This window comes from Oculina patagonica, chromosome 4 (assembly GCF_052425735.1).
Source record: "Oculina patagonica isolate OP01 chromosome 4, crgOcupat, whole genome shotgun sequence".
Lineage (NCBI taxonomy): Eukaryota > Metazoa > Cnidaria > Anthozoa > Scleractinia > Oculinidae > Oculina > Oculina patagonica.
Window position 1 is genome coordinate 8,249,400 of NC_135761.1, and position 24,092 is coordinate 8,273,491.

Sequence of the window (24,092 nt, forward strand, 5' to 3'; positions counted from 1 at the left end):
GGGGGGGGGGGGAACAAAAGAGACACTATTTCAAAGTTAAAAGAAAACAACGGCCGCGGCCACAAATGCCATGGAATTCGTAAAATATACGCGCGTATTATCTGTAAGAAATGGAATTTTCAAAAGTAAAGGCTTCTTTCAGAACTGTGTCATTTGTCGAAAAGTTATCACCGAAAATTCCTTGTAAATGATAAGCTCTCCTTATTCCCTTGTTTAAAGCTGTATATAGTCCCTTAGCGGTAAGCCTGCTCTAAATCCATAAATGTCGCAACGAGGTACTTCTAAGAATCAAACGAGACACTATCTTAAGATTAATGAAAGATAAGAGAACACGAAAGGCCGCGGCCACAAATTAATTAGATTCACACTTCTATTACATGCCGGATCGTGCAATTCGTCTTTAGTATATTATCGATATACTATCTCGCAGTTAAAAAAAATCTTTAAAACAACCGCGACTGCAATATGCGGTCCAATACAGAAAAGATATTGGACCGGCAATGGGGCAATTTTATTGGTTGATTTTAGTTATTTACCCTTGACTAAAATTAGTCGTGCAATTAGATAACATGGTCGAATATTGACGGGGTTTCACTGTAAACTGTTTCCACGATACAAGAAACCTCTTTAAGGCTGCTTCTCATTGCTTCTCATATAATCGCCCCGATCGTTTCTTTCATATCGCTTCTGTCACTTCAAAAAGTTTTCTTGCGATTAGGGCGATTATATGAGAACATTACTCAAACGATTGCTAACGTCTGCGGCGATTGGGGCTATCACGATCGCTAGGATCGCCCGTGTTCTATTCTTCTAGCTTCTCTTTCCTTTCTTCGCCGTAGAACTGCAATAACTGAGAAAATAGGAGACCACGAGTCTTGCTCTTTCAGTGAAGGCTGCAATTGTGTTGGATCTAGGTCTTCGCTCTTATCATGCGATCGAGACGATCATATGAGAACTCCCGAACGCTTCCAATCGCTTCGATCGCCTACGATCGTCCCAGTATTAATTTTGCAAACGATCGATACGATTAAAACAATCGGGGCGATCATATGAGAACCAGGCTTTGGGGATCCTCGGCAGCCATGCGAATCTTTAACATGATCCAGTCGGATCTCAACATTTTTTTGAAAGAGTCCGAATGGTTTCGGTAAATAATGAAACGCGAAAATAAAAGGTATTAGAGCAGGTCCTCTCGCGAAATGATCTGAAAAAAAAAAACTGTTGCTGCCTGCCGTTCAACTAAGGTCAGATTGCAGCAGCGTATTCACAGGTGTGCAGGGGGAAGGAAAGGGACAAAGCCCATGCAAGAATGGTTGTTAAAGAGAAGGCTGGCCGTGGGGAGGGGTGTGTGTGGATATTTTTGGCTCCTCGGATCACGTTTTAAGCATAAAAAGAGGATGGGGCCCGGCACTGTTTAGGATGGATTGAAATGGATTGAAATCAGCGCTTTGTATTAATAGCAATGTGAGTGCTTGACACTAAGATTCATTGCTTTGCTGTGTTTATTTCATCATCGTTAATCTACAACTAAGACAAACAGCACAAAAACATTCCGACCAAGAGAGTCTGATTTTAATCGTGCTAGTACTGAGGTGGATCTACTTCTTCCACAATGATCCTGCTGACGGAGTTCCAGCCAGTGTATGCGTTCCCTCGCTTAGTACCACCAGCGCAGGAACCCACATTGATTGCTACTTTGACCGTTCCCTTAGAGATCCCTGGGCAGTAGCCCTCGATGGTAGCCGCGCGAAAGATGTTCCACGCGCCACCGGAGTAAACCACCGTGTCGATTGGCATGGAGCACTCGGCACCGTTAAATGTGAAGAACCATCGATTACAGCTAGCTGCTGTAAAGACCCGCATGTTTCCCTGGTAAACAACTCGGAGGTGAGTATTGCTGTTCCTCTTGACAAATGAGCACTCCTGATAGGAAATTCAAAAAAATCTATATTGATATCTCTTTGTCTTGAAACAAATTGTTCTCGACAATTAAATTTCTCTGTTTGGGAAGGGCACTTGAACCTAAATCATCTCTTGCGATTTTGCGCATTGTTTTCGCAAAACAAGTCAATTATTCATTCAATGAATTTGCAAATCACATATTTTTAAAAACGAGACGAGCCATTTGAATAAAACAGGAATCAAGCAAGTAGTTTAATTTTTATTTGGTCACTCGTTCAAAAAAAGATTGTCATAGAAGAAAGTCAGTGAATGGACAATTGGAGCGCTGTACTTAAAGGAGCGATAAAGAAAACTACGATGCATATTAGCTAGAACAGCAATCTGAAGGTTTTAAGCGAATTGTTGAAAGTAGAGCAAAATGTGAAAAAGTCTGCCCGACGTATTCAATTTTAAGGTCATAGCCTCGCGTGTGCGTGACTTATAATTCTATCACCGATTTGAGGGTGGGGTTCTCTTAAACGCACATTTTAACTTGTGATGGATGTAACAGATGTATGTGGCACTGTAAATCGGATGTAAATGTCAAAAATGGTTTGAAGTTGACCCCCTTTAAGGGAGACGGGGTCCTACTTGAATTTGAATGAAATTTTAAGAGGTTTAAAGAAGGGGTAGAAGAAAAAAGATTTTTTGGAACACCACCGGAGAGTTGACCTCCACGCAAGAGCACTTCAGGTTGCCAGGGGACTGTTTTTGTGTCCATCTACTACTTTTTAACTTTAAATTCCAGTTTAAAACCACATTAAATCTTCAATTTTTCCTATTTCTCTCAATTTTACTAATCCTTTGTGAAAAAACTATTTCCTTTCAAACATCCCCAAAAATCACCCAAAAATTTACAAAACATCCCAAAACATAGCTAGATTCATGCAATGAGCGATGGGTTTTTGGATTGCTTGACACGCGAACGAGATATCTCCGTTAAACCCCGGCATGTTAAGCGGCGGAAAAACGGTCTTCGGGTGTACCCCCGCCTTAATAGCTTCAGTAGGCTAGTAAAGCAGTTTGTAACAAAACTAGATCATTATTTTAGGAGCCTGTTAAGTTTCCATGGATGTCATTATGTCTTTCGGAATTTGACTTTTCCAAGGTGTGATAGTGCCCCTTTAACTGGCTAGGCTCGCTTTGAAATATATCTATATAATTGGCACTTACAGATATTTTTCCGTTGTCCAGGTCACTGTTTACGTTCTTCCAAGCACACTGTTTCCAGTTTGATATTCCTGAGCTTCCGGGAACTCCCGTTATTCCCGGGTCTCCTTGAGCTCCCTTATAGCCGACATCGCCCCTGTCTCCCTTCGGTCCTTGCAGGCCGTGATTTCCTGGGTTTCCTGGATTCCCTGGAATTCCGTGGCTTCCTGGGATCCCTGGGTTACCGGGAATACATCCACAGGTCTCACACTGCGATGGATTCTAAAACGTGTAATTGCACCTTGTAAACTTGTGCTAATAATGTCTAAGGAATTCAGATGCCTTATCTCGAAGGTGTTATGTTTTATTTCAAAATCAAACAACTCTACAATTGCATTTCATCGTAATGGTCGCCGTACACTAAACTTTAGGGGAATTTATCCCTTTCCTTTGTCTTCAAATGAAACTAAGCCTATTAAAACGGCTTGAAAAAAATGATAGCTGTAAGATGTACCACGACCAATCATGGCTTTTGTAAATGTTTGCCGAGTACGAAGAAAGAAACAATTTGCGCGTTTATTTGATTCAGTTGTGTAGCGTTTTTGACCACTGGATATTTAGAAAGTCAGTCTAGCATACCCGTATAAAATATCGATGATAGAGCGATACTGTGATGAGTAAAACCCGAGAACAAAAGACACGAAATCATGCAAAACAGTGCCAAATGCCGTTAAAGGGACTGTGTCAATGCTAAGTTAAGTTTATTTTATTACGTTTTGCCAAATACTCGCTATGAAACTTTTAAGTTTCATAGCGAGTATTTGGCAAAAAAGAGTATTTCTTTGCAAACATTAAAATGTTTGCAAAGAAATTACTTCTATGGATCTAAATGACAAAACATAGCTTCATTGCAACTAAATGTGTCTCCGAGGCGTTAAAAACACTGTTCCGCCCAACAATATTCCAAAAACCCATATCGAAATCCATTTCAATCTTCGTCGCTTTTGAAAATCCGTACCTTTTTTTGTATTTGGTGTGTTATTGGAATGTTCGTTCACTGTTGTAAGAGGCTATTTTTACATTCAACGAAATTGATGGTCATTTCCCATGCTTAAATTTAGCTAAACTCCGTGACACAGTCCCTTTAAGTCACGATGACTGCTTTTGGCTCTACTCCTGACTGGATGAAAACGCAACGTGTTTACGCCTTGATTCTTTTGAGCTAATGTTACACGAGTTTTGGAGCCATTCACAGATTTCTTCGATATCAATTAAAAAAACCCTCTGCAACAACAAGATCGCCATAAAATCAATGTGTCGACACGAAAATTTGCATGAGTATTTCAGCACTGAGATGATACATACCTGACCAGGTGGCCCCTTTGGTTTCATTGCTTTAGCGCTGGAAATCAACTGCAGCTGTAGAATCACCAGAAAATTCAGGCAAAGAACCAAATAAATCGCCAAGGACATGACGCTTGAACGTTGTCTTCAACGGAGTAGAATTTTCACCGACAGACACAAAGGTGCGAGATGTGATCAACTTTGATTTAAGTGCACTCCCCTTTATATAGGAACATTGAGGCAGGCAGACGTTCTTCTTTTCTTCTTTCAATAAGTTAAGAACATTTAATTAGGTTTTGCTTATCTAAAGTGGTCAGCCTTGCGGCCATGAAGAATAATCTCTTTGACCTTTTAACAAAACTCCGTTTAGATATAAATCGTGCCAAGATGTTGAGCCATACGTGATACTAGCCGACATGCTTTAATTTGAAATGTTTAAAAACTGTATAGCACCCTTATCTTCAGGTAGTCAGTTGTAAATTGGTTTTTATTCTAGCGCTGAAAATGTTGTAAGTCTCACTGCTGTCCCTTTAAAAAAAACAATCCCACCCTATTCAGATCTATTCAAGCACAGCAAAAGTAATAATTTTAAAATCGCTTCACCCCGTTCCAGTCTGATGAAGTTAGAACTTAAAATTGCCAGCAAGAAGGGCCAAAAATTGTTTAGTCTTCCTAAAATGATGTATGATGTATGTAGCTTGTGAATAGGCGAGCATTTCTGTGACTGCTTTTGGAAAAGAAGATTCTAGTTTATAAAATTTTATGCTGAAATAAGACTAATCCCATCACCCCGGCATGCATCGGAAACACTCTGCACCCCGTCAAACATAACTAAAAGTTTATCTGATCTCTTCATGACAGAAATTATAGCCAAACTGGTGATTAGATCACCGCTTTGTCCTGATTAAAAACAAACTCTTAAGTTTTAGAAAGTCAAAACCAGAATAACAAACAATTTTCGGCCTTTCTTGGTGGCAATTTCAAGTTCTAACACCGCCAGACTGTAACGGGGTGAAGCGATGTATTACACTTAGGGCTTTCCACAAGTTGCTCGGCAACTTTTTGGCAACTTTTCAGGATTCGAGCAACTTTTTCCCCTTCGAGCAACTTTTTTCCTCTCGAGCAACTTGTTGCATTTTGAGCAATTTCCAGACCGAAGATCTCCGAAGGTTACCCGAGTGTTGCTCAAAGGCAATACGAACGTTTCCGAAGATTTACGAAGTTTGCCGAAGACTTCCGAGGAACATCTGAAGACGTTTCAACTTTCTGCTCTTTCTGCATTAAAACATTACATAACTCGTCAGCAAACATGACGTTATCGATATCTTCACGATTTTTCTCAGTCAAAGAAATCCTTGTTATTTAACAAATTTTCCCCTTAATATGTTAAATTGCTGTAAAATTGTATAAAACTGCTTAGAAATCTTACCCTCAAAGGGAAATTAGCATATATTTAGAGAAATTATCTTGATTAAAAGCAGCGTTTTGGAATTTTTGGAGCAACTTTCGAGCAACTTTTGTTATCAGAAGCAACTTTTTGGGATTTTTGGAGCAACTTTTGAGCAACTTTTTGAGAAATTACGGGCAACTTTTTGGGAAATCTCGAGCAACTTGTGGAAAGCCCTAATTACACTTGGGGCTGGAATACCCGGGGGGAAATACTGAAAAATATCAGTAGACGGGGAGGCTCCATCTCGAGGTCCAAACCCTTACTATTTTGCTTAATGACATTTTCCCTAATCTTTCCGTTGTATCCTCCAACTCGTAAAATCCCTACCCTCCATATGCCTACAGCCTGCAAAAGGTGCCCCTTTTGGGCGGAGCTTCCCCGTATAGTCCACTATACTGAGTACCCCCAGCCCCCAGCTAGAATAAAGTGGGGGTGTTTCAGTTAGAACCGTTAGAACCGAGCCGAACTAGCCAGCCCCAAAATTCAGGTTATTAGAAATCCCCGCCCCGGCCTGATGGAAAATCATTCAACTTCTATATAAATATAAAGAATCTGAGGAAACTAGTTTTAAAGCTGACAAAAAGACTTGTCAACGTAATAGAACCGTTATAGTTTAAAATGGGCACAATTAGAACCTTTTTTTTTCTAGCGCTGAAAATGTTGTCCATACGTTCTGAAACGTCCGTCCGTTTCGGGACAGCAGTCCCGAGGTGTTTGTACTTTACAACACTTTCAGCGCTAGAAAAAAAATTGCAACTCAAGGTAAGGATGCTACACAGTTTTTTAAACATTTCAAATTTATACGTGTCGGCTAGTATCACGTATGGCCCAAGATCTTGGCATGACCTATATCTAAACGGAATTTTGTGTTAAGGTCAAAGAGATTATTCTTTATCATATCGCAAAGCTGTCCACTTGAGATAAGAAAAACCTAATTAAATGTTCTTAACTTTTTGAAAGAAGAACGACTGCCTGCCTCAATGTTCCTATATAAAGGGGAGTGCACTTCAATCAAAGTAAACCTGGACCAGATTTCGCACCTTTGTGTCTGTCGGTGAAAATTTCAGAAATTTTACTCCGTTGGAAGACAACGTTCAAGCGTCATGTCCTTGGCGATTTATTTGGTTCTTTGCCTGAATTTTCTGGTGATTCTACAGCTGCAGTTCATTTCCAGTGCTATAGCAATGAAACCAAAGGGGCCATCTGGCCAGGTATGTCTCACCTCAATGCTGAAATACTCATAAAAATTTTCGTGCCATTACACAGTGATTTTTTGGCGATCTTATTGTTGCAGAGCTTTTCTTTCAATTGACATCGAAGAAATCTGTGAATGGCTCCAAAACTCGTGTAACATTAGCTCTAAAGAATCAAGGCGTAAACACGTTGCGTTTTCATCCAGTCAGGAGTACAGCCAAAAGCAGTCATCGTGACTTCTGTGTCACGGATGTTAGCTAAATTTAAGCATGGAAAATGACCATCAATTTCGTTGAAATATAAAAATAACCTCTTAAAACAGTGAAGGAACATTCCAATAAAAAACCAAATACAAAAGAAGGTACGGATGGCCAAAAGCGACGAAGATTGAAACGGATTTCGATATGGATTTTTGAAATATTGTTCAGCTAAACAGTTTTCAAAGTTAATCTCGTTTCCTTATAACTTTAAAATTAGTTATAACGCCCGGGAGACACATTTGGTTGCAATGAAGCTATGTTTTGTCATTTAGATCCAGAGAAGTAATTTCTTTGCAAACATTAAGTTTCATAGCGAGTATTTGGCAAAACGTAATTAATAAAATAAACTTAACTTAGCATTGACACAGTCCCTTTAACGGCATTTGGCACTGTTTTGCATGATTTCGTGTCTTTTGTTCTAGGGTTTTACTCATCACAGTATCGCTCTATCATCGATATTTTATACGAGTACTAGTATGCTAGACTGACTTTCTAAATATCAAGTGGTCAAAAACGCTACACAGTCAGCTTAATCAAATAAACGCGCAAATTCAATGTTCCTTTCTTCGTACTCGGCAAACATTGCGGACAAAAGCCACGATCTAGGTCGTGGTACATCTTACAGCTAGTTAAGGGCAAGGGGACTCATATCATTTTATCTAGCCGTTTTAAACCGTTGCATTTCAAGACAAAGGAAAGGAATAAATTCCCCTGAAGTTTAAGTGTACGGCGACCATTATGATGAAATGCAATTGTAGAGTTGTTTGATTTTGAAATAAAACCTAACACCTTCTAGATAAGGCATCTGAATTCCTTAGACATTATTAGCACAAATTTACAAGGTGCATTTACACGTTTTAGAATCCATCGCAGTGTGAGACCTGTGGATGTATTCCCGGTAACCCAGGGATCCCAGGAAGCCACGGAACTCCAGGGAATCCAGGAAACCCAGGAAATCACGGTCTGCAAGGACCGAAGGGAGACAAGGGCGAGGTCGGCTATAAGGTTGCTCGAGGAGAACCGGGATTTACGGGAGTTCCCGGACACTCAGGAACATCAAACTGGAAACAGTGTGCTTGGAAGAACGTAAACAGTGACCTGGACAACGGAAAAATATCTGTAAGTGCCAATTATCTAGATATATTTCAAAGCGAGCCTAGCCAGTTAAAGGGGCACTATCACTACTTGGAAAAGTCAAACTCCAAAAGACATAATGACATCCATGGAAACCTAACAGACTCCTAAAAACAATGATCTAGTTTTGTTACAAACTGCTATACTAGTCCACTGAAGCTATTAAGGCGGGGATACACCTGAAGGCAGTTTTTCCGCCGCTTAACATGCCGGGGTTTAACGGAGATACTGATCTCGTTCGCGTGTCAAGCAATCTAAACACCCTTCGCTCATTGCATGGGTTAAGTACAAACCATTTCTGACATTTACATCCGATTTACCGTGCCAGATACATCCGTTACATCTATCACAAGTTATTAAAATGTGGGCTTTATTGGACCTTCTCTGACCGGGGGGGAGGGCACATAGGGGGGGGGGGCTATGTAACTTCCAGAATATTGAAGCAATCACAATAAACCTATAGGATGTATAGTATGTCCAAACATCTTTCTTTTGGTATACGTCAAGTGGGATTATGACGTCACATCACGTGACAATTACATCATGATGTCAAAACAGCCACCATCTTGGATCCGCCACCTTGGATTTCAAAATTCTTCCATAATGCCAGAAAATCACCCAAAATTACTGCAAAGTACACGAAATCAATAAAACTGTGCTTAAAAACCGTAAAAAGGTAAAAATTAATTGCATTTAAGTTAATTTTCATTAAAAGAAATACGAAAATTACAAATATGGGAAAACATGCCTATCAAAATGCCATTGCCATGGTGATGTCAAGTTCCTGACACAACATCCTATCCTACCAAATTATTCCCAGATAAATTTTAAATAAACTCACAAAGTTTGGCAGGGTTTGGTTGAATCTTGAAAAAGTTATAAGCGTTCAAAGTCAGCGCGGGCCTCAAAAGCACCCCCCCCCCCCGGTCTGAATAGGGTTAAGAGAACCCCCCACCCTCAAATGGGTGATAGTATCATAAGTCACGCACACGCAAAGCCATGACCTTAAAATTGAATAAGTTGGGCAGACCTGTTCCCATCGTGCTCTTTTGTCTTGGAAAAATCGCTAAAAAATTTGCTCTACTTCCGTCAACAATTCTCTCTCAGTTAGTTCTTCCACAACCTCGAACTGATTATCTCGAGAAAAGTTTTTCGTACAGCGGAGCTCAGTTGTGGAACAACTTACCTATAGACCTAAGACAAGCATCTTCACTTGCCGATTTCAAATCTAAATTAAGTCGGCACAGTTTAAAGTAATATCTAAATTTTAAGTAAATTTTAGACACGGCCTCCATGAAAAGCAGACTTTTCTTTTGTTATTTGAATTTGTTGTTATTAAATTTTTGTAGTTAGTTAGATAGGTAGATAGTCCAGTAACTTAATTGACTGATGGAAAAATCGTGTATAAATAAAGTTATCTTATCTTATCTTATCTTAAAACCTTCAGATTGGTGTTCTAGCTTATATGCATCGTAATTTTCTTTATCGCTCCTTTAAGTACAGCCCTCCAATTGTCCATTCTTTCTTTCTTTGTACAAGTGACCCAATAAAAATCAAACTTACTTGCTTGATTCCTGTTCTATTCAAATGGCTCTTCTCGTTTTTAAAAATATGTGACCTGCAAATTCATTGAATGATTAATTGATTTGTTTTGCGAAAACAATGCTCAAAATCGCGAGAGATGATTCAGGTTCAAGTGCCCTTCCCAAACCGAGAAATTTAATTGTCGAGAACAGTTCGTTACAAGACAAAGATATATCAATATAAATAGAGGATAATACATGGTTGCGCGGAGATATGAAATTTATCTTGGAGTGCTGAAATCGATATCTCACTCGATCGCCGCGCTCACTCGTGAAATATCGATTTGAACACGAGAAGAAAAATTTTATATCTCCAAGCAACCATGTATTATTTTGTTTATTATATAAACCTACTAATTACGAGATTTTTAAAGATTTTCCGAAGATTTCCAACGATTTTCCGAAGGTTTCCGAAGATTTTCAAAATGTTGTTCGAAGATCTTACGAATGTTTCCGAACATTCTCCGAATTTTTCCGAAAATTTCCGAAGATTGCCGAAGATTGCCGAGGAAGATCCAAAGATGTTTCGACTTAATATCGATAAACTTTGCTTTATTGAGCATTGAAACATGGCAAACTCTGCGAGCTGATCGGTCAAAAATGATATCACACATGTGTGGATATCATTTTTATCCACACGTGTGATACTATTTTTATTGACTTGCTACCACTCGCTATACCACTGCAGTTTATATAATATATATTATTTTTGAATTTCCTACCAGGAGTGCTCATTTGTCAAGAAGAACAGCAATACGCACCTCCGAGTTGTTTACCAGGGAAACATGCGGATCCTTACCGGAGGTACCTGTAACCGATGGTTCTTCACATTTAACGGTGCCGAGTGCTCCATGCCAATCGACACGGCGGTTTTCTCTGGTGAATCTGCGAACATCATTCGCACGGCTTCCATCGAGGGCTACTGTCCAGGAATCTCCAGAGGCAGAGTAAAGGTGGCGCTCAATGTAGGTTCCTGTCCAAGCATCAGGCGAGGGAACGCATACACTAGCTGGAACTCCGTCAGCAGGATCATTGTGGAAGAAGTGGATCCACCTCAGTCCTAGCACAATTAGAATCAGAATCTCTTCAAGTGTTTTTAAAAGGCGATGATGCTTTTTGTCTTAATTAGTTGTAGATTAGAGATGATTAAATAAACACAGCTGTGAAGAGAGATTATAAAAGAAGAACAGTGAATTTTAGTGGTAAGCTCTCACGTTGCTATGCAAAGCGTTGATTTCAACCCTTTCCAAGCCATCTTAAACTATCTAAGCTGTGACCCAATCCTCTTTTTTGCTGAAAACGCGAGCCGAGGGTCTCGAATCCCTCCCCCTTCTCTTTCGAGCCATTTTTAGGCTTTTTCCCCTTTCCGTCCCCTTGCACACCTCTGGATCCGGTGCAATCTGACCTTACTAATAACAGTAAAAGTGAGTCCGCTATGCGAACATGTGTGGACTTTCATTTGAATAAAAGTTGACATTATGAATTAATCAATGAGTTACTGTAGCAGTCAACAACTTCAAGTTTCAAATCGAGTAATTCGAGATACAAGGCGAAAAAACAAAGAACTTGTCAATCAATTTATTATTTACAAGACTGTTGGAAGAACAAAGTGTACTATTACTTGTCTTGTGTACTACGCTTCAAGAAACAAACGTTACCATTGCCCCCGGCTGGGCCATTGCCGCTTGGGATGTCACGCAATGTGAAGGAGCGTGGTGTGACCCTTTGTCACGTCGTTCACGACAAATGCCTTTTTTCATGCAAATAAAAACCTAGAATCCTACAAGAACAGCAGTTATTAGACCAAAAGCCTTTCCTTACCGCTAGCAAGATAGGATACTATTTTCATTAAAAAAAGAAATGTTGCGTGGAGCATGTGAACTGTCTCGCATCGCTTGTTTACACAACCCTTACTTTTTGTGTAAAGCTTGTGTAAACAACTCATCGAAAAACTTATTTTCTTTCAATGAGTTCTTTTTTAACCTTTTTGGAATAAGAACTTTTCAATAAGCTTTCACAAATAATTTCTTAGTAGCTTGCGTAGAAAGGCGGAGAAATATATTTTTCTGTTTACGAAATATTCACTTGAAGTCGGTGTTTTGAGAGGCGGCGAAGGACGTTATTTGAACCGACAATTAAATTATTTTGTCGCACGGTTTGGATATATGCATATTCTACGGTTCGATGTTATTTTTATTCTTTTCATGACAATGTTAAGTTCAGTTCTGAATTCGACATCGGTCTTTTGTTAAATATACTACTTGAGAGAAATGGAGCTGGTGAATTATATCCCGGAGTCCAAGACAAGTAAAACAACATGATCAGCGAACTTGTTTTGATACAACTCGTTGTGCATTCATTGTGTTTGGCAAAGCTGAAATAAATAATAACCAGACATTTGATTCGCTTTAATATGCGAATCAAAAATGCTCAAGCCGCACAGAGAAACAAAAACTGTGGAAAGTGAGTCAAAAGTGTGAAAAACAAGAAACGTGACCTATGACCGCAGTTGTTCAGCTCATTAGATATGAAGATTTCAGCCGTCGTGATTGTTATTTCACTTTTCATCTACGCCACCGCTGCCTTTGAAGTTGTTCCTTGATGTATATTTTCAAGCCACCACACGTTCTTCGAAAGATGTGTCAAAAAAGGCTTCTAGATTCAAGAATAAAGTGCGACTTACTCGATACTGATCGAATTTCTGGGTTTACTGCCTTGGCTGCCAATCTCACCGAAACTTCGGATTCTCCGATCACTGTCGAAAACTTCCGAAAGCACTATCCCGAGTTATCACGGAAAGTGACCCCCCAATCGGAAAAAACTGCATGACAACAATGTGTAGACTTTAAAGTCCACACAAAAATGATACCCTCGAGAAGATGTTCACTTTGATTTTTCGTGACGTCTTCAAAATTAAATTATGTCGGGGAGCTAGTCGGATTGCAAGTGTTCGAAATTCCTTCGGCTTTAGATATTTGGAAAACTAACGGACCCTATTACAAGGCAGACAGCAACAGTTTGTTTTTATTACATCATTTCGCGAGAGGACCTGCTCTAATACCTTTTATTTTTGCGTTTCGTTCAAGATTCACAAACATTAAACAGGCGAAATCAAAAAGTTTTCAAAGACTAGGTAAATATTGCACAGAATTCCCCCAGATATTTTAAGCGATCACTTTTGCAAGGAACACAGTTCACGAACTGTTGGCCACACTAAATTTGGATGACAGATTCTTGAATCAGAAAGTTCAACGTTGCCTTTACTCACACTCCTTGAACAAAAAGTTATTTACCGAAACCATTTAGGCTCTTACACAAAAATGTTGAGATCCGAGTTGATCAGGTTGAAGATTCGCATGGCTGCCGAGGATACCCAAAGTCTGGTTCTCATATGATTGCCCCGATCGTTTCGATCGTTTGCAAAATTAATACTGAGACGATCGTAGGCAATCGAAGCGATTGGAAGCGTTCGGGAGATTTCATACGATCGTCCCGATCGCCTGATAAGAGCGAAGACCTAGATCCAAGACAATTGCAGCCTTCAATGAAAGAGCAAGACTCGTAGCCTCCTATCTTCTCAGTTATAAATTACTTATTGCAGTTTTATGGCGAAGAAAGGAAAGAGAAGCTACCTTATAATAGGAAATTAACGACACATGTTATTAACGCGAATTTCAAAAATTCGCGTTAGTTTTGTTGATGTAAACACATTTACTATAAGCATTTAACCAGAACTTTTCTTAAATTCGCGTTAATTTTATACGCGTAAATTTTGTTCACGTTGTTAAAATGCTTCGTTATATTCCTATAATAAGGTAGAGGAATAAAACACGAGCGATCCAAGCAATCCTGTTCGCCCCAATCGCCGCAGACGTTAGTGATCCTCTGTGTAATGTTCTCATATAATCACCCCGGTTAATACAAGAAAACGTTTTGAAGTGACAGAAGCGATAGAAACACGATTGGGGTGTTTATATGAGAACAAGGCTTAAAGGGGGTGTCTTGTATCGTGGAAACAGTTTACAGTGAAGCCCCGTCAATATTCGACCATCTTATTGCACGACTAATTTTAGTCAAAGGTCCAATAACTAAAATCAACCAATGAAATTGTTCCATTGCCGGTCCAATATTTTTATGTATTGAACCGCATATTGCAGTCGTGGTTGTTTTATAGATTATTTTTTTAACTGCGAGATATATATTAAAGAAGAATATTACACGATCCGGTATGTAATAGAAGTGTGAAACTAATTAATTTGTGGCCGCGGCCGTTTGTTTTCTTTAATAAATTTTTGAGAGTCTCGTTTGATTCTTAAAAGTACCTCATTGCGACATTTATGGGTTTAGAGCAGCCTTTTCGCGAGGGGACTATATACAGCTTTATACCAGAAAATAAGGAGAGCTGATCATTTGCATGGAATTTTCGGTGAGTTCTTTTCGCGGCAAATGGCACAGTTCTGAAAGGTGCTGTTACTTTTGAAAATTCCATTTCTTACAGATAATACGCGCGTACTTTTTACGAATTCCGTGGCATTTGTGGCCGCGGCTGTTCGTTTTCTTTTAATTTTGAAATAGTGTCTCGTTAGTGTCTCGTTAGTGTCTCCTGGGATAGCTTCCACAGTGCCATTTAAATTCCGGATTAATCGGTTTTTCCGAAAAAAATATGTAACCGGATTACGGTACCTTTATACAAACCGAGAATGTGGCTAGTGTAGATGTGTTCAGAGGAAAAATACAGCGGAATGTATAAGATGATCCAGGTGATTGCAATGTTATAGAACGATGTGAAAATAGCTAACGTGGATTCTATGTCAGTATAAAAACTATTTTCCTTTCGTGCAAAGAAGCTTTCAGGTTAATGATCGTTTACATTCCTACAAAATACCTGTATCGTTTCTTAGACACACCTCATTTAAGCTTTTAGCGGACCTTTTAGGCAAGCTAATATGTGATACGTTTGATAAACGGTTTGGCGATTCTTGGCATGTGGAGCAAAAATACCTCAAATAACCCTGAGGATTTCTAACTACAAGCTACAAGGAAATACACAAAAGTGAAATAAACAGTTCTGACATCAACCTAGTAACCACATAACCACATTCTGCTAAAGAGTCTTTTGACCAGCCTCTCGTCCCCAGCGTAGCCCCAGCGTCTACTTCTTGTCCCCAGCGTAGCTTGTCCCTTTTAGCCAGCGGGGCTTTTGAACGAGCCACTTTCTTTGCTCTGGGGACAAATGATTTGAATGGCTAGATTTTAACAAACTGATTTAAATCCCTTTTTTATAAGAAAATTTGAAACAGCTAATTAATTATTGGCTAGATTTCAAAATCCTTTTGTTAAAAACTATCCAGTCAAATCATTAATTCGTCCCCAGAACCACTTGTTCTTCGTGCAAAGGCCTCGCCGGCTAAGAGGGACAAGCGGCTCAGGGGACGAGAATGAACGAACCTAGTAACCACGCTTCTCATTCCCCTCAGAATTTGAGACGACGCCAAGTAGCGATGTCGTGAAGTTTAAGAAAACACCTTGGGATTAGGCTGGCTGTTTGTTAACAGGTCTTTCTTTTTCCCTCTTCCATACTTTTTGCATTCTCGAATTTATTTCTCGAACATATTTTTTCCAGTAATGTGAGATTTTGAATAGAAATTCTGTGAGGTATCCGTGATCAAGAGTAAATTGCATCACCGGCCGAAAAGAGATTTGAGTGCGTAGATAAAATACATCTCAAGTAGCTAAGATAAATCCATTGAGGAAAGCGGCCAATATAGTTTGATTAGAGTCTTTGTATTGCGTACGTTTACTGAAGAGATGCACTTACGGGAGGCGGTATTTGTACTTTCATCTAAATTAAATGTTGTAAAGACCATTCATTTCCCTTCTTCTTTTTTAGAAGGTACAGCAGTCCCGAGACTTTGGACTTTGCAACATTTTCAGCGCTAGGAAAAACTCAATTTGCAACACACTACCTCAGAATAAGGGTGCTACGTAATTTTACGTAGCTGACATCAGTTATATTTAAACATGCAGGCTAGTTTCACGAATGGTCCAACAGCTTGGCATGATCTTGTCTACACGGAATTTTGTTTAAAGGTCAAAAAGTTTATTCTTCGTGGCGTCGCAAGGCTGTCCACTTTAGATAAGCAAAACGTAAATAGATGTTCTTATGGAAAAAAGCACGTCTGCCTGCCTCACTTTTCCTATATAAAGGGGAGTGCACTTCAATCAAAGAGAGCCTGGTCGCAGCCTTCGTGTCAATCGGTGAAAATTTTACTCCGTTGGAAGACAACGTTCAAGCGTCATGTCCTTGGCGATTTATTTGGTTCTTTGCCTGAATTTTCTGGTGATTCTACAGCTGCAGTTGATTTCCGGCGCTATAGCAGTGACACCAAAGGGGCCACCTGGTCAGGTATGTATCATACCAGTGCTGAACAACAAATTAAACATGATACCTCCCGGTATCTGGGAGGCCATGGGTTTAATTCCCGTCGGGGATTCAGATTTTTTTTTCTTTGTCCCACACTCGTGTCATGTTGAACAATTTCTTCACTATATATCACCAAGCTTAAAATTTACCATCTTTATTATTTACAACAAATTAAACATGGTTTTTAAATACGTTAACACTCGTGCAAATTGCTTTGCTCTGTGAATTGCTCCAAGAATCGTGTAACATCAGCTCTAAGTGATCAAGGTGTACACAGGCTTCAGGACTTGACGGCATTTGGCACTGGTTTGCATGATTTCGTGTCTTTTGCTCTCGGGCTTAATATCACTTATCACAGTATCGCCCTATCGATCAAAGATCATCAAAGAGATTTTATACCAAGTGGTCGAGAACGCTGCAGCTTAAAATGAACGTGCAAATTGTCAGGCTTTTTTCGCACTCGGGAAACATTTTTATAACATAGCTAGCAGAGCCGCGCAATCAAATTCAGTATACGTAAGCGTGCTCAAAATCCCGATGGAGCACGCTGATGACGTAATCGACGAGCGAAAATCTCACTGAGTAAAGCTCATACGCTGCGGGTGTTTTGCTAAAGCGATGACATATTATCTTCGGAATATGAAAAGTGAATCCTTTCAATATTTTCCCAAGGATACGAACTACAAGGTAAGCTGTTTCTTATTACCAGACGGAGAGCGAAAGAGAAAATAAATTCGATTTTGCCGTCAAAGTTGTTTGTGTGCTTTCCTTCATTCAAACAACAACAACTAACGTGCGAGTCTCGAAGGACGAAAATCATTTTTTCACTGCCCTAACGTGGAAGAATGGGCCAACCATGAGTGACAACAGCTCGATGGCACTAAAAACTAGCTGCCTGACGAAAGTTTTCGCGTTTTAAGCATTACACCAAAGCGTCTACGGCTCTGTTGTGATTTTGCCGCTCGGGAAAAATTAAAACTTCATCGGGCGCTTCATTCAACTACCGTTTACAAAAATGTTTATTTACATCAATTACAAATAAAATCGGTCCACAAAAATACTTAAAACTAAGCATGGAACCGAATTCTTTGACTCTTTTAACCCTTGGAATCTGTTCGGCTGTTCGAGGTTGTTTTGTTTTAATTTTCTTCCACGCGGGAGTAAACATTTTAATTTTAATTCAGCGAAAACTTGTTTCAGAATCAACAGCAGTATTTGCTGTTTTTGTCATTTTTTTTCTTCGCTCTGCCACCGTATAAACTTAAATTAGTCAATTTATCAGCCATTTGACACAAACTGCTCCAATCGTGTAAACTTGTACATGTGTAATTTATTACTCGACCGCTAAGTTTACGTTCTCACACTGCACACAATAAACAGTTTTTTTTCCGCGGCCGGTTTTGATGCACAATTCCACCGGCAATGTTATAAAACAATTGGTTCATGCTTTTAGCTGTGCTCCATCGAGTTATGGAGCACTTGGGAAGTTTGGAGAGCACTCAAGAAGCTAGAGTTGCCCTCGGCTATCGCCTCGGGCAACTCTTCCGCTTCTTTCGTGCTCTCCAAACTTCCCGCGTGCTCCATAACTCGATGGAGCACGCTAAAGCATGAACCAATTGTTAACGAAAGCCCTGATCTAGGTCGTGGTACACCTTATATAGCTAGTTAAGGACTAAGGGACTTATTTTTCTACCAGTTTTAATAAGTTTGGCTACCTTTCAATTATTCAAGTCAAAAGAAAGGGATAAATGAAATGAAATGATACGAAAGATAAGAGCCAAATTAAGTTAAATGATATTACCGTTTCACTGAAATCTGTATTTGTTACCTGATGTACACTGTAAAGGTGGATTTCCACTGTCGCGTTTTTGTTGACGCACGTTAACGTACGTAAAAATTGTAAACGTACGTATAAATGAAATTTTACGCGCGTAATTACGTGCGTCGAATTTACGTTGTCCAATTTCCAATGTCACGTTTTTTTCTTGGTATTTACGTACGTTACACGCACGTTTACGCAAGTAGCGATCGCGAGTGTTTTCAAAAAAGTTGAACTGAGCTCAACTTTTTTCGCGGCTGTCTGCGGTTACGCAGCGATTTACCCAATCATACTTTTGGATTTTGTCACATGACACCACTTACCATGTGGAAAACCATTATGTTTTAAATTGCCGTCGATTTACATAGAAAAACATTCAGATGTAGAAGCACTTCTCATCGAAAAAGTCCAAACATTTCCAGCAATAATCTATAGAACTGACTACAGAACCAAATTACACGAACGCAATAGTATAAGAAAACGCCTGGCGTCAGGTCACGGGCTTTCAACCGGCAATCCGGGAAGGTCGCCTAAAATCTTTTTTTACTTGATGGTGTCTTTCGGAAGTGCCTCTTGGTCATATTCACGCATTTTTTTTTTACTAGCGTGTGGTACAAAGTGTTTTCATGGCAGCCATGTTGGAAGAGTCAAACAACAAGATATTTGCATAAAAATGTTAATGATTTTTTTCCCAAAGGAAAAACAATTCATTGTTTCACTCCTCCAATATGGCCGCCAATAACACACTCTATTCGCCAACTTGATAATTCAGGATGGCGGGCATTTACGTCCGTTCAACGCACGTAAAAAAAACGCTTTTTACTACTTTTTTCGCGACAGTGGAAATTTGCCTACGTATCTTTTATTACGCACGTTTTACGTACGTAAATATTTACGCGTCAGTGGAAATCCACCTTAACTCTGTAAGGACAAGGAAATAAATCCCGACAAATAAAAGAAAGTTTTGATAAGGGGTAAACATAAGCTTAATAAGTAAAACTCACAAATTTTAACGTTTGTTATACTGGGACGAACAACAACCATTATTATACATTAGAATTACTTTGAAACATGTGATTGGTCGAGAGTATTCAGTCAATATTCAGTAGCGTGTGAACTCGACATGATAATCCAATATCTGCAGCAGATATTGGGTTATCATGTCGAGTTCAAAGTCCGCCTCGTTTCCAAGCCCCTCGTCCGTGTAGTGCTGTCAAACTTTTGAAAATATGGCTGAGCGATTCGCCTCCGTTTCCGAAGAGGAATTGAAAGTTTTGATCGAGAATAAAGATTGTAAAAACACCAAGAGAACAATAAAAGCAAGTGTAAAAATTCTGAATGATTATTTGAGAGAGAAGAACCTGGAGGAACCACAAGATAAAACCGCTTTGGCCAATGTTCTGACGAAGTTTTACGCCGGCGCAAGAAAAAGTGATGGCAAATTGTTTGGAAAGGTATAATAAAACAATTATTGAATTTGGTTTTCGCATGGTATCGTGAATTATCAAAACCTCGTGTCTGTGTTATCTGCCTCAGCCTTCGGCTTCGGCAGATAACACAGACCTCGGTTTTGATAATTCACGATATCATGCTCAATCTCATCCAATAATTGCTTAATATCGTTCCGATCACAAATTCTCCGCCACTCCAGTCTCTCCTTGTTAACAAGTTGCTGTTTGCCTAGGATATTTTTAATCAAAAAGGCGACCATTACTTTTTGGCATCGAAAGAAAACTATTTGTTTGTCTCACGTCAGGAGGAGCATGACAGAAGGATTCGTCTGAACAGTTCTTCCTTTTCCATGCAATATCTGAATTTTTTTCGAATTGAACGTTCTACGTCCTTATTCTTTAACATCGAAGTTATAACTTCGTTTTCTGTTTTACAGCCGTCTGAACGAAGACGTCAAAAAGGAGAGACAGCGGGCTTTACGTGCCGTCGCCTCACGTGCTTCAGTGAAATTTATCATTTTTGTTCGCATATAAACGGCGCATTTGCTTGTCTCGCTTTTGAACAACTGCAAATTATTTTTACTTTTTGAATAGTACTACATATTTGTATACCCCTTATTTTTATTTTCTATCTAATTTGTCGCGATTTATTTCCTTGTCCTTACGTTGTACACAGAATACATCAGGCAACAGATGCGGATTTCAGTGGAACGGTAATATCATTTAACTTAATTTGGCTCTTATCTTTAATATCATTTCGCCATTTCGTGTTTTTATTATAAACACGCCCGCCAACCATTATGATGAAATACTGTACGCTTGGAGAGTTGCTTGATATTTTGAGATAAAAAAACAAGGCCTCTAAATTCCTCACAAGTGAGGAATAATTTTTCTTTCTTTTAAATTAGATTAGATTTTAGATTCACAGATGTATAGCTACTATGTAGAGAAACTGTGTATTCTCTATTTTCCAATTGCCCATAATACACTTTGTTTGCCCCCAAATTTTGCATAAACTATTGTTTTCAAATTCTCTTGGGAGGACTGCATATTTCCAAAACAATAGTTTATGCAAAATTTGGGGGGCAAACAAAGTGCATTATGGGCAATTGGAAAATAGAGAATTATTATTATTATTATTATTATTATTATTATTATTATTATTATTATTATTACAAATGTCGTATGGTTTTAAAATTGCTTGTTTCAGAATCCATCGCAGTGTGTGGCTAGTGGATGTGTTCCGGGAACTCCAGGGATCCCAGGCAGCCAAGGAACTCCAGGGAATCCAGGAATCCCTGGAAATCCAGGAAATCACGGCATGCCAGGACCGAAGGGAGACAGGGGCGAGATTGGCTTTAAGGGAAGTGTAGGAAGCCCGGGAATTATGGGACCTCCCGGGAGCCCAGGAACATCAAACTGGAAACAATGCGCTTGGAAGAACGTAAACAGTGACCTGGACAACGGAAAAATATCTGTAAGTGCCAACTATCTAGATATATTTTAGAGCGAGCCTAGCGAATCAATAAAAGGGTCACTACGCATCACTACTTCTTAAACAATTGTATAGTATGTATGTAATTATACATCGACGCCAGATACCGTTAGTAATGTAATTTATACAACAGTAAATAATGTAACTGTATTGTAATCGTATTGTCATATTAGCAACCATGTTTTTGTAAACAAAGTTTTTGTTTTGTATGTGTGTGTGTGTACTGAAATGAATTATAAAAAAAAATCACTACTTTTAAAAGTCAAACGCCAAGAGACATAATAACATCCATAATAATAATAATAATAATAATAATAATAACAATAATGATGATGATGATGATGATGATGATGATACTAAACGAATCTTTAAACAGGATTAAACCATCAGTACTTGAAAGGACTGTTATCATAGGGGTCCTGTGAGATTTAAAAGATTTGAAAAAAATTAAAAAAGTTAAAACTACAAAAACACTTTAAAAATTTAAAAAGCCTAACCAACATGGGAAAAACATATAAAAATATAAAAAAAACATTTAAAAATTTACAAATAAAAAAAATGGCCCCTAAAAATAATTGCCAAAAATGGGTCCTTAAAATAATGATCTAGTTTTATTACAAATTGCTATGCTAGTCCACTGAAGAGGCCGTTTTTCCGCCGCTTATGGATTTTTACGGAAATATCTCGTTCGCGTTTCATGCAATCCATGCAGAAACCTTTCGCTCATTAGATTAAGCTTTTGGACGTTTTGTAAATGTTTGGGTGATTTTTGGTGGTGCTGAAGGAATTTTTTTTTTCAAAAAAGAAAAAGGATTCGTTAAATTGAGAGAAATAGGGAATAATGCAGATTTAATGTAGTTTTGAAATTGGAATTTGCAGTTAAAAATTAGTAGATGAACACCAAACGGTCCCCTGACAACCTAGGATGCTCTTGCGTGGAGGTCAACTGTCAGATGGTTTTCCAAAAATAATAATTTACATCCGATTTACAGTGCCAGATACATCCATTACATCCGTCACAAGTTGAAATGTGCGTTTAAGAGAACCCCAAAACAAATCATTAGTTAAACCAGTTGCTTGATTCCTTTTCTATTGAAATGGTTTTCAATCACGTATTTAAAAATATGTGATCTGCATATTCATTGAATGATTAATTGACTTGTTTTGCGAAAACAATGCTCAAAATCTCGAGAAATGATTTAGTATCAAGTGCCCTTCTCACATTGAGAAGTTTAATTGTTGAGAACAATTTGTTACAAGACAAAGATATATCAGTATTTAGAATATACTAAACGGCAGTGGACAGCGTTTTTTGGCGCGCGCTGATTGGCTACGCAAATTCCGAATATCCTTTGTCATTAAAAACTAGCAATGGAATACAGTCAACTCTCTCTCAACGGACACCTCTGTAAGACGGACACCTCCATAAGACGGACACCTGGTGATGGTTCCTGCTGTTTTTCAGTCATTTAACTGTAACCAAACTCCCTATAAGACGGACACCTCTCTAAGACGGACAACGGACACTTTGAAATCATTAACGGACACTTGAGAAGTGTTTTTTTTTTAATGTTTTATTACGGAAAATACTGCCAAACTTCGCAAAGTTAGTCCGCGCCCTAAAGATACGTGTATACCAAGCTTACTAACCACAAACAATGACGCTTTAACGGATTACTTTTTTGCTTACGTATATGGACACTAAAGAGGTCATTCTCCACTTACAGTATTACAGTTTGTAGAAGCTCTCAATTTTTACTTTAAAAAGCAAACACGGTCCTTTTATTATTTTTTTTAGTCTTGTTGCAGTTAGCAAAGGTTTGTTGCACTGTGCAAAGGTTTAGCTTTATTATCTCAAAATTACTGGTGTCATGTTACCTCGACTCTCTACAGAGCGGACACCTCTCTAAGACGGACAGCTGCGGGCCGGTCCCGAAGGTGTCCGTCTTAGAGAGAGTTGACTGTATTGAAATTCCGGCGTTTTGATTGGTCAACAGGCAATGGTACATGAGCTCATATACCATTGACCACAAATTTTGTAGCCGATACGCGTCAATGAAAATAGCTGAGGAGCTCAAATATTGCAATTATTTGGGCGTTTTTAATAAAACAATTATTTCACTCGCGCTTGTTGGATATGAGAACGTTATAGCCAACTAGCCACTTTCTCAGACACTTTCACTGTGAATAGCTGTTAAATATTATTTTGGAATTTCTTATCAGGAGTGCTCATTTGTCAAGAAGAACAGCAATACCCACCTCCGAGTTGTTTACCAGGGAAACATGCGGGTCTATACAGCAAATACCTGCAACCGATGGTTCTTCACATTTAACGGTGCCGAGTGCTCCATGCCAATCGACACGGCGGTTTACTCCGGTGGCGCGTGGAACATCATTCGCGCGGCTACCATCGAGGGTTACTGCCCAGGCATCTCCAGGAGTACAGTCAAGGTGGCGCTGAATGTTGGTTCCTGTGCTGGTTACACCCGAGGGAACGCATACACTGGCTGGAACTCCGTCAGCAGGATCATTGTAGAAGAAGTGGATCCACCCCAGTAGTAGCACGCCGGTTAAAATCAGAATCTCTTCGAGCTAGTGTTCAAGTTTTGAAAACAGATCGTCTTGTTTGTCTTACGGTAGCTGTAGATTAGAGATGATTAAATAAACACAGCTGTGAAAAGAGATTATAATAGAAAAACAGTGAATTTTAGTGTCAAGCTCTCACGTTGCTATGCAAAGCTTTGATTTCGACCCCTCAAGTTCTGAATCAATCCTCTTTTTATGCTGAAATCGCGAGCCGAGGAGCCGAAAATCGAGCCACTTGTCGGTTTTGTCCCCTTTCCATCCC

The 24,092-nt window shown here is 39.1% G+C and overlaps 3 protein-coding genes across 3 annotated transcripts; 2 read left to right on the forward strand and 1 right to left on the reverse strand.

The window, feature by feature from the left end:
• Positions 1 to 1,484: 1,484 nt before the first annotated feature.
• LOC144652174 (collagen triple helix repeat-containing protein 1-like) lies at positions 1,485 to 4,646 on the reverse strand. The gene is made up of 3 exons (XM_078512188.1): positions 4,456 to 4,646; positions 3,115 to 3,372; positions 1,485 to 1,923 (listed from the first exon to the last, which is right to left on the reverse strand). Exons 1-3 carry the CDS (start codon positions 4,561 to 4,563, stop codon positions 1,582 to 1,584), a joined length of 708 nt encoding a protein of 235 aa, XP_078368314.1. The 5' UTR covers positions 4,564 to 4,646; the 3' UTR covers positions 1,485 to 1,581.
• Positions 4,647 to 6,916: 2,270 nt separating this feature from the next.
• On the forward strand, positions 6,917 to 11,219 carry LOC144652175 (collagen triple helix repeat-containing protein 1-like). The gene is made up of 3 exons (XM_078512190.1): positions 6,917 to 7,095; positions 8,200 to 8,457; positions 10,781 to 11,219. Exons 1-3 carry the CDS (start codon positions 6,988 to 6,990, stop codon positions 11,117 to 11,119), a joined length of 705 nt encoding a protein of 234 aa, XP_078368316.1. The 5' UTR covers positions 6,917 to 6,987; the 3' UTR covers positions 11,120 to 11,219.
• Positions 11,220 to 16,177: 4,958 nt separating this feature from the next.
• Positions 16,178 to 23,857, forward strand: LOC144649323 (collagen triple helix repeat-containing protein 1-like). The gene is made up of 3 exons (XM_078508799.1): positions 16,178 to 16,461; positions 20,960 to 21,226; positions 23,468 to 23,857. The coding sequence occupies exons 1-3, from the start codon at positions 16,354 to 16,356 to the stop codon at positions 23,801 to 23,803; spliced, it is 711 nt and encodes a 236-aa protein (XP_078364925.1). The 5' UTR covers positions 16,178 to 16,353; the 3' UTR covers positions 23,804 to 23,857.
• The last annotated feature ends 235 nt before the right edge of the window (positions 23,858 to 24,092 follow it).